This window comes from Haematobia irritans, chromosome 2 (genome assembly GCF_050003625.1).
Source record: "Haematobia irritans isolate KBUSLIRL chromosome 2, ASM5000362v1, whole genome shotgun sequence".
Taxonomy (NCBI): domain Eukaryota; kingdom Metazoa; phylum Arthropoda; class Insecta; order Diptera; family Muscidae; genus Haematobia; species Haematobia irritans.
Window position 1 is genome coordinate 83,433,452 of NC_134398.1, and position 11,342 is coordinate 83,444,793.

The window sequence follows — 11,342 nt, forward strand, 5'->3', positions numbered from 1 at the left end:
GTATTCAATATAATAAGAGAAAATGCCCGATTGAGACAACGCGTGAGCACACGAAGATCATTGGCATCATATAATCGCTTGGCATTCCAATATGATCCCATTGCGAACTACAGTGATGATTTAGAAATTTAGATATTGGACCAATGACGACTATATGCAGATATTGCAATGCGTTAAAGTTAAAAAGAGAAACGGCTGGATTGTGCTGCGCAAGTGGAAAAGTCAAACTGGATCCATTACTTACACCACCACAGCCACTGAAATCATTGTTCGATGGAAGTGATCCCGATTCCAGCAATTTTCTTCAACACATCCTTGAATACAATAACTGCTTTTGCATGACTTCCTTTGGAGCTAATATCATTCGAGGAGGCGTCTTTATGCCGACTTGCAAGGTAAAAGATACAACTCACTTATCCAATCACTCACACCAACACAATTCTTAAGTGCTGTCGGCTATTCCAGCAATTCGCTGTGCATATGTATGTCAAAGTCGAGACCGAACGTTTATGGTTCATACGATTCAATCAGGCAAAGCCACGATCTGAGGACTATATACACTTCCGTGATGCTATTCATTCAGATGGTGATGTTCAGAATATTGGACGTCTGACTATTCTCCCATCGTCTTATATCGGAAGCCCACGTCACATGCACGATACGGTCAAGACGCTATGACGTACGTGCGAAATTATGAAACTCCGGATTTATTTATTACGTTCAAATGCAATTCGAAGTGGATGGAAATTGAGCGTTAGTTGGAACTGGGCCAAAAACCGCAAGATCGCCATGGAATAATCGCCAGAGTATTTTAGCAAAAACTCAAGGTTATGATGGATGTCCTTACTAAGTATCGAGTTTTTGGTGATACACGTTGTTATATGTACTCGGTGAAATGGTAGAAGCGTGGACTACCGCATGCTCATATACTAATTTTGTTGCTGAATAAATTACATTCAAATAAAGTGGATGGCAACATATCCGCTGAAATTCCTGATCCAGTCACTGATCCCCATCTACACGACATTGTGACAACACAGATGGTGCATGGACTGTGCGGTGCATTAAATCCATTATCACCTTGCATGGCTGAGGAAAGTGCACAAAACGATACCCGCGAAACAGTCACAGGTAACGAAGATAATGGTCAAACTATCAAAGTTAAAGTCAAAAATCAAGATTTTGAGATCGGAAATGAATTTAAACAAAGTGGAGAATGGTATAATATAGTCCGATCAGCCCGACTTTAGACTGTCTTTATTTGTCAGATTGATTCAGAAAAAATATTGATTAAATTTTGGGATAAACGACAAGTACTATAATTTTCTATGGAGCAGAGGGAAATATTTTTTCCTGGGGCGGATCAATTGTTTTTCTCCGCAGCGAGAGCGGAGAGGAGCGAAAAAAATGGACCACTAAGGATTCCAGATAGTACCTATTTAATTTTAAAACAAGTATAAACGGCCGTAAGTTCGGCCAGGCCGAATCTTATGTACCCTCCACCATGGATTGCGTCAATCGAATTACTTGGGTTGTGGTATCTTAATTCGTTTTCTAAATTGTGTGTTAGTCCATACGTGGTATACATTAGACAAAAAAACTATGTGTAGGTAAGTCTACAAATAATTACGAATCGATATGGACTTTTGCACGGTACGTAGGGAGCCAGAATTGCAATATGGGGGTCGCTTATATGGGGGCTATATACAATTATTGATATGGACCAATTTTTGTGTGATTGGGAATCGATTAATCTGAGGGCTATATAAACTATAGACCGATATGCACCTTGTTAGGCATGGTTGTTAACGGCCATATTAGCACAATGTACCAAATTTCAACTAACTCGGATGAAATTGCTCCTCCAACAGGCTCCAAAACCAAATCTCGGGATCGGTTTATATGGGGGCTATATATGATTATGGACTGATATGGACCACTTTTGGCATGGTTGTTAAAACTACCACCACGTACAAAATTTCAACCACATCGGATGAATTTTGCTTCTCCAAAAGGCACCGGAGGTCAAATCTGTGGATCGGTTAATATGGGTGCTATATATAATTATGGACTGATATGAACCAATTCCTGCATGGTTGTTGGATACCATATACTAATATCACGTACCAAATTTCAACCGAATCGGATGAAGTTTGCTCTTCCAAGGGGCTCCGGAGGTCAAATCTGGGGATCGGTTTATATGGGGGCTATATATAATTATGGACCGATTTCGACCAATTTTTGCATAGGAGTTTGAGGCCATATATTAACACTACGTACCAAATTTCAACTGAATCAGATGAATTTTGGTCTTCCAAGAGGCTCCGGAGGTCAAATCTGGTGATCGGTTTATATGGGGGCTATATATAATTATGGACCGATGTGGACCAATTTTTGCATGGTTGTTAGAGACCATATACTAACACCATGTACCAAATTTCAGCCGGATCGGATGAAATTTGCTTCTCTTAGAGGCCTCGCAAGCCAAATCGGGGGATCGGTTTATATGGGGGCTATATATAATTATGGACCGAAGTGGACCAGTTTTTGCATGGTTGTTAGAGACCATATACTAACACCATGTACCAAATTTCAGCCGGATCGGATGAAATTTGCTTCTCTTAGAGGCCTCGCAAGCCAAATCGGGGATCGGTTTATATGGGGGCTATATATAATTATGGACCGATGTGGACCAATTTTTGCATGGTTGTTGGAGACCATATACTAACACCATGTACCAAATTTTAGCCGGATCGGATGAAATTTGCTTCTCTTAGAGGCCTCGCAAGCCAAATTTGGGGGGTGAGTACGCACGCTCACGCACGGTTTTAATTTCGTGAATGTGCGTGAGTGGGATTGGCTACAACACGTGAATAAACATTTTGCTTCGTGAATGTGCGTGAATGGGAGTAAAATTTCAGTTACGCGCACACATCTACTACTTACACGCGTACATTATCTTTAGTTGGGCCCAACTCATACAAAATTTTAAATTCAAGCATTCCCATTGACGAAACTAATAAATAGTTCAGATTTTCTAAAAATTTTTAAATTTTTCCATATGCGTCCATCCTTTAATGCCTTATGGCATTAAAGAAATATTTGCGATTTTGAACCCCAATTTCTCCCTTCAAACTACGAAATATTTTGAAAAAAGTGAAAAAAAAAATAATTATGTCTAATAAATTTTCTTGAATTTGTCGAAAAATATTTATATAACTTTAGGCTGTCCTTTAAGCTACATAAATAGAAATTAGGACGGTTCTTATCGAATAATATTCAATACATTCGACACATATATTTCAGGTTTACATGTCTGGATCTTCGACTTACAAACTCAAGTATCTTAGATTTTAAACTTTCGGCCGTTCTTTAAAAAATTATTTTATACGGTATCAATAAAATAAATAAAGTCTTTCCATATATAAAAAGTTATATACATAAAGTATTATTCGAATTCAAAGGTATGATGGCTAAAAAATTCTACCGATATCCCCTAGCGACGCCAATTAGCATTCCATAACGTTGGGTTGACACAATTAACGCGATATCAAAAGATCCTTGCAAATGTGAAAATGTTACATATCATACTTCTACTACTTCGAAAGGCGAGACACATCATATTTTTTATCAAGTACGAAACGAACGTGTACAATATTTGTCGAGAAAAGTATTTTTTTTTTAATAGTTTTAATAAGTTCTCAGATCAACAAAATTAAAAAATAGTCATTTTTGAAAATCATTACTCATACTCGCACTCACAAAAAGAAACGACGCTACGAGAACGGAACATATATTAAGATAACATTGCGCTTGATAGATATTGTATGGTACTAAAATTTTAATAACTTGGAGTACCTTAATGTAAATATAAACATATATGTACATAAAGAAATGAATGAAGGTCCTACCAGTAATTCCAATCCGAAAAAGTAACCCACTGGATGCATTTCACTCACTAGTCCTACGTAACGGACAATACAATCAAATTGGAGTTTTGGTTGGGAAAACATTTCGCCGGAAACACGCACAAAATCATTGACCTTTACATAGATAATCCATTTACAATGGTTGGGATTATCCATCAGGAGCATGCGCTCAGCTGGATCGATAATACTGATCACATAAGGCCACAATTCCTCATCCACTTTTAACAATTGATTTTGAAGGCATACATATAGATTTTCATAAATAGGGAGATGATTAACAAAGTCTCGCACTTGAACAGTACACATTTTTGACCCAGACTTAGAAGATTCCTTTGTATGGAACACTTGTACCAATGTTCCGGCAGGAACAGTAATTTCATTACTGATATCACCTCTACCACTCCCCTTTTCATGAGGTATCTCTGGAGGAACGTACAGACGTAGCTTAGCTTTTCTACTGACGACTGCATATTTGGAATTTGTACAGGCATCCATTGTCCAATGCCACAGAATCGCAGATTGTGCTGTGTGTTTATACACTAAAGGGAAAATAAAAGAAACAAAACACCAAATAAAAAAGATCAAAAGAAAACACACATACTACGAGCTTATTGAGGTATGTTATGATGTGTCCAGCTCGATATAACATAAAAGCAATAAATGCGATGAACGATATTTGACTCCTGTGGACATATACTAATTTTCGCATTTCTTTAGGGTGAACAATATGGAAAATTACGATATATTTAAGAACAAATTCCAGGTATACTTACGTCTATATTTCTGGAAATATATTTGCTATATTGGATGGTATCCTTGAATTATTAGTCATGTCACCACTCATAAAATTGACTCTTATCGTTCGTTCTTCCCCGTTTTTTTCAAGTTTGTTTATATTTCGTGCGTGACAGTGGTATCGTATTGTTTGTTTTCTGACAACCGTCACCAGTGGTGCCAATATTGAAGTAGTCCTAATTCCAAATAAACAACAAGGTCGGCAAAATGCAGTACTTCAAAACTTTTTCAAATATTTTTCAAATGAAGAGGATGAAATTTTCTATTGTATAAACCCAAGGCATATTAAAGGCCGGCATGCACCTCTAGCGAAATTTTCGGTAGCAAAAATTTATTTAAGTCTACAACAAAAAAAAACAGGGCTGTGTACACAAATTTTAAACCAGCTAATTGCTTTTAAAAATTGTTAATATATGTTCCAAATATTCCTCAAATAAATTGTTTATTATTTACAGACCTTTTAAAACTTTTACGCACACAATGATTGTAATAAATCAAATGTTTGCTGCCAAAATATGCTTTTGACAACCCTGTTATTTTCATTAGAAGTGCGTACCAGCTTATGAAATTGAACGCTACCGAAAATTTCGTTAGCATAAATAGCAATGCATTTCTTATGGGAATGAAATTTTTCGCTAGAGGTGCATACCGGCCTTAAAGAGGTAAAGTCATGCAACCAGGTGACTAATATCGACATTCATCTTGTCAAAGGCTTTGTTTACGTTTAGTAGGTTTGTTTACATTCTTTGTGTACATAAATATTAAAATACAACAACCCTGCCAGCATTTCAAAGTTCCATTTCATCCTCATCGCTACCACAGACTCGTAAATGTCACCACAACCATCGCGAACTGTGATGGGGGAAGCATATCAAAAAGTATAAAATGTACATGAAAGTATTTTGCCATCACTACTGTTAGAAGAGCCATTTTATTTTTTGTGAAACGCCAAGCGCAACCAGCTTGTTACATTTTATTTAAATAAAAACGAAAATAAAGTTCTGAAAACATAGATATTACGCTTAAAATTGTGAAAGGTATATGGTGAACAATTTTCGACTTTCCAAATAGAATAAAGTGATCGTTTTTCAAATATTTTTCCAGGCACGCTGTCTCCATCGAAAATAAACAAACTGGCTGATAGACGCTGCAATATCCCTGCCAGCATTTCAAAGTTCCATTTCATCCTCATCGCTACCACAGACTCGTAAATGTCACCACAACCATCGCGAACTGTAATGGGAAGCATATCAAAAAGTACAAAATGTACATGAAAGTATTTTGCCATCACTACTGTTAGAAGAGCCATTTTATTTTTTGTGAAACGCCAAGCGCTACCAGCTTGTTATATTTTATTTAAATAAGAACGAAAATAAAGTGCTGAAAACATAGTTATTACGCTTAAAATTGTGAAAAGTAAATTGGTGAACAATTTTTGACTTTCCAAATGGAATAAAGTGATAGTTTTTCAAATATTTTTTTCCAGACACGCTGCCTCCATTGGGAATAAAAGTACTGGCTGGTAGACGCTACAACATTTAACTTACAACTTGTAACTCAACATCAATCTCTTATTAAGGGTAGGTACTATGTTCGGTTTTCGAGTTGAAAACCACTTTATTTTCGCGATTACTTTTCCTTAAATAACCAAAATTATAAATGAAAACAAACTTATTCCTGTAAAGTGTTGCCGAAATCTAGAGGAACAAGAAACTACGCATCAATTGAGTTAATTTGTCTGCTTTATATTGAACTGTTTTAATAAAGTAACCACGAAAATTTCAACGCGAAAAGCGAACATAGTACTTACCTTAATGCATAAAAATGTGTTAAATGTGATGTGATAGCCGTATAAATGTTATATTTATGAGAATTTATAAATGTTTCATAAAATTAATAAACATCTAAACAATCGTGTTTTACTTGACCACAATGATTCTTTTACAACTATAGGGCTGTTTTCTTTTAGCACTGGATACCCTTAGCCGTGAAGGACTAAAAGAAAACAGAGTACTCGTTTATGCAGGACAGCTCCAAAAATATACAACACTGTCATCAGCTGTTTAAAAACAATCACAGAAGAGAAGTGAAATCTTGCATTTTTAATGTATGAAATGCTCCAATTAGTAATAAATATTTACTGGTGCGATTATTTATGACACTATACCACTTTGAATTTCATGTTTTTCGATAAATTAGTCACAATAAAGTGCTATTGTGAATCGATGAAGCGTCACTTTATCAAAACACAATCTGGCAAGATCGGCGCGACTTGCACTGATGAGATGTTCTGGATAGAACACCAGTGCAACGATGTTCTGAATAGCCCATACAAATGTTGTATCCAGTGCAAAAAGAAAACAGGCCTTATCTTAAAATGCACTTTGTCTGATTGTTTGAAGGGGCTCTTATTGGCGTCCTTCTAAATGTATCCAGAAGGGCTCCTAATAATTGCACTCATGCGATACTTTTTTGTAGTAACTTGGCGTGGTACAACTTCTCAATAGTGACGGCGCTTTTCCGAGGAGTTTTGGATATCGTATACGACTGTTTTCGACGTAGTGGGGATTCTCTGAAGCGCCCCCAAATTAAAAAAATGTTGGCAGGGATGTAACTTGCTACTTAAAACTCAACATCATTCTTTTACTAATGCAAAAAATTATGTTAAATGTGATGAGATAAACCGAAAAATGTTATATTTATAAGAAATTATAAATATTTAATCAAGTCAATAAACATCTACACAATCGTGCTTTACTTGACCACAATGATTCTTCTACAATTACCTTAAAATGCACTTTTTCTGATAATTTGCAGGGGTTCTTATTGGCGTCCTTCGAAATTGATCTAAATAGGCACCTAATAATTGCACTGATGAGAAACTTTTTCGTAGTAACTTGGCGTGGTACAACTTCTCAATAGTGACGGCGCTTTTCCGACGAGTTTTTGATGTCGTATATGATTGTTTTCGACGTAGTGGGGATTCTCAGAAGCGCCCCCAAATTCAAAAAATGTTGGCAGGGAACACTACACATACACAAAATGTCAACTTAAGTGACCTGCCATTTTAGTTTGACTTTCTAAATATCATGGGGTGTACACACGTTTGCTCGTGACTTTACCTTTAATTAATATGCCTTAGTATAAACCATAGATCATAGATAACCTAACTAATAAATGGCCCGTCGCTCTCCGACCAGAAAATGTTGAAGAAGCCCAAATGAATTTTTTGACACATCGTTTTGTGTTTTTCGTAAAGAGAACATTTGCTAAAAAATTAAATTTTGTAGTTTCGCAGTTTTAGTCGTATTTTTTTGTTCAACTATAAACTTTTGAATATTTAATTTGATTATAAATCATCTCGTGTATCAAAAATGTTCAAATTGTGGATATAATAGAAAAAATGTAAAATCGAATCTCCCCTGCCAACATTTTTTGAATTTGGGGGCGCTTCTGAGAATCCCCACTACGTCGAAAACAATCATATACGACATCAAAAAGTCGTCGGAAAAGCGCCGTCACTATTGAGAAGTTGTACCACGCCAAGTTACTACGAAAAAGTTTCTCATCAGTGCAATTATTAGGTGCCAATTTAGATCAATTTCGAAGGACGCCAATACCCTGCCAACATTTTTTGAATTTGGGGGCGCTTCTGAGAATCCCCACTACGTCGAAAACAATCATATACGACATCAAAAACTCGTCGGAAAAGCGCCGTCACTATTGAGAAGTTGTACCACGCCAAGTTACTACGAAAAAGTTTCTCATCAGTGCAATTATTAGGTGCCTATTTAGATCAATTTCGAAGGACGCCAATAAGAACCCCTGCAAACTATCAGAAAAAGTGCATTTTAAGGTAATTGTAGAAGAATCATTGTGGTCAAGTAAAGCACGATTGAGTAGATGTTTATTGACTTGATTAAATACTTATAATTTCTTATAAATATAACATTTTTCGGTTTATCTCATCACATTTAACATAATTTTTTGCATTAGTAAAAGAATGATGTTGAGTTTTAAGTAGCAAGTTACATATTGCAGCGTCTATCAGCCAGTTTGTTTATTTTCGATGGAGACAGGGTGCCTGGAAAAATATTTGAAAAACGATCACTTTATTCTATTTAGAAAGTCGAAAATTGTTCACCATATACCTTTCACAATTTTAAGTGTAATATCTATGTTTTCAGAACTTTATTTTCGTTTTTATTTAAATAAAATATAACAAGCTGGTTGCGCTTGGCGTTTCACAAAAAATAAAATGGCTCTTCTAACAGTAGTGATGGCAAAATACTTTCATGTACATTTTGTACTTTTTGATATGCTTCCCCATTACAGTTCGCGATGGTTGTGGTGACATTTACGAGTCTGTGGTAGCGATGAGGATGAAATGGATCTTTGAAATGCTGGCAGGGTAAGAACCCCTGCAAACTATCAGAAAAAGTGCATTTTAAGGTAATTGTAGAAGAATCATTGTGGTCAAGTAAAACACGATTGTGTAGATGTTTATTGATTTGATTAAACATTTATAATTTCTTATAAATATAACATTTTTCGGTTTATCTCATCACATTTAACATAATTTTTTGCATTAGTAAAAGAATGATGTTGAGTTTTAAGTAGCAAGTTACATATTGCAGCGTCTATCAGCCAGTTTGTTTATTTTCGATGGAGACAGGGTGCCTGGAAAAATATTTGAAAAACGATCACTTTATTCTATTTGGAAAATCGAAAATTGTTCACCATATACCTTTCACAATTTTAAGCGTAATATCTATGTTTTCAGAACTTTATTTTCGTTTTTATTTAAATAAAATATAACAAGCTGGTTGCGCTTGTCGTTTCACAAAAAATAAAATGGCTCTTCTAACAGTAGTGATGGCAAAATACTTTCATGTACATTTTGTACTTTTTGATATGCTTCCATCACAGTTCGCGATGGTTGTGGTGACATTTACGAGTGTGTGGTAGCTTTAAAATGCTGGCAGGGTCAGAGAGAATTTGTAATTCCCCCTATTTTCTTCGTTTATTCCTCATTTTGGGAAATGTCAGACTGCGTTTAACACCGATGGGTCATCTATTAGTTAGGTTATCTATGGTATTATGGGTGCGTGGTTTTATATTTTTAAGGAATTTAAACAAAGGCGCAATTATAAATTAATGAACTGTTTTTATTTAGTTTCTATCTTCTCTAAATCCAAAAAAACACTCTACCCAAAAAAATAATTTTTCTTTTTTTCTTTCCCATATACAAATTTCAAAGACTATGTGATAAAAATTTTACAAGTACAAACTTGTAAAGTGTGTCCCTACACTACCCCCTTCCTAGTGAAAACGATACTGATTTCTCTTTCGGTTTGATAGGGACAATCTGTTGACTTATATAAATTTCTAATAATTCAACTTCTGTAAATGCTGGTTTTAATAGATCAATTGTGATATTTTCTGTTTTGCTTCCGAGGGTAAAATATTTTGGGAATCTTTTGATCCCTCTGTATGGTCCGTTAAATTTTGGCTCAAGAGGTTTTAGTACGTGATCACTTCTTATCCACACATGAGAGCATATATTCAAATCCTTGTTAATAAATGTTTTTGGACTATTTTTACATGAAGTTGTTGCGGACTTAATTCTTGACATTAATGTTTGAAGATGCAATAGAAAATCGTCTGAATCTATAACGGTATTAGTTTCGCTAAAAATTTGACCAGGTACATGAAGTATTTCGCCATACACAATTTCGGCTGGAGGGCAATATATACCATCTTTTACTGAAACTCTTAATCCATTCGATTGTGGATGATAAGATGTCGAATGTTTTAATCGTGTTCCCAAAATCTTTAATAATGTTACGAATTTGATAATTATAGATTCAAGTTTATTTAAATTAGTTTCCGTTAATTTAAAATTTCAAATTGGAAGGATAAAATTTCGTTATAACTTGTTGGAATCATCTATTCATTTTCTGGTACTTTCCTAAATTTCTTTTATGTTCTTTTGTTTGCTTATTTTCATATCGAAATGTTAGTTCCTAATAAACACAAACGTTTGAAAAATGCTAAATTTCAACAATTTTTCAAACATTTTTTCAAAGGATTAGTGTAATATTCAAGTTGAGAAATTGTTGAGAAAATCGCGTTCTCAATAAAAAACAGACATTACCCTCAACAGTAAAATTCGATACAATAGCAATAATTTCTCAAGTGTTATCCTCAAATTGAAATGCATCGCTACTCCACAATTTCTCAAACAATTTTCGATGCGAGTCAAATTAAAAATTAACATTAGGGCTGTTTTCTTTTTGCACTGATTACAACTTTAGTATGGCAATCGTTGCACTGGTGTTCTTTCCAGAACATCTATCAGTGCAAGTCGCACCAGAGTCACCATGATATGCGAATTTTGTAGTTGTCAAAATATGAGTTGGCAACTAATGTAATACTCGGAAAGGAACACATCTCAAGTGAATGTCAAATAGAGAAAAGAAGAAGAAACGAACATGGTTAAATGGTAAAAAGTAAATACACAAATACTAATTTGTTTGGATTTTGCGTTAAGGTGGGTATTAAGTTCAAGTTTCAAGTTTCAAGTTCAAGCCGCTAAATTCGTCGTTTTTTCACGAT

General features: G+C 35.1%; 1 protein-coding gene and 2 long non-coding RNA genes across 5 annotated transcripts in view; 1 reads left to right on the top strand and 2 right to left on the bottom strand.

Moving 5' to 3' along the window:
- The window catches only part of CYLD (ubiquitin carboxyl-terminal hydrolase CYLD), a 125,797-nt gene extending 120,938 nt beyond the window's left edge, over positions 1–4,859 (bottom strand). For 2 of the 3 annotated variants that reach the window (XM_075295462.1, XM_075295461.1), the window contains exons 1-2: positions 4,703–4,859; positions 3,912–4,468 (exon numbers count right to left, since the gene is read on the bottom strand). In XM_075295462.1, the coding sequence (XP_075151577.1) occupies positions 3,912–4,424 (513 nt within the window). In that variant the 5' untranslated portion in view covers positions 4,425–4,468; positions 4,703–4,859. The remainder of the gene's footprint in view (positions 1–3,911; positions 4,469–4,702) is intronic. The other variant, XM_075295463.1, reaches the window with a different exon arrangement.
- Positions 4,860–5,501: 642 nt separating this feature from the next.
- LOC142223100 (uncharacterized) lies at positions 5,502–6,636 on the top strand. Its single transcript, XR_012718563.1, has 3 exons — positions 5,502–5,761; positions 5,829–6,140; positions 6,211–6,636. It is a non-coding gene; the product is annotated as an uncharacterized LOC142223100 (long non-coding RNA).
- Positions 6,637–8,614: 1,978 nt separating this feature from the next.
- Positions 8,615–9,044, bottom strand: LOC142224237 (uncharacterized). The gene is made up of 2 exons (XR_012719086.1): positions 8,876–9,044; positions 8,615–8,808 (listed from the first exon to the last, which is right to left on the bottom strand). It is a non-coding gene; the product is annotated as an uncharacterized LOC142224237 (long non-coding RNA).
- Between the last annotated feature and the right edge of the window lie 2,298 nt (positions 9,045–11,342).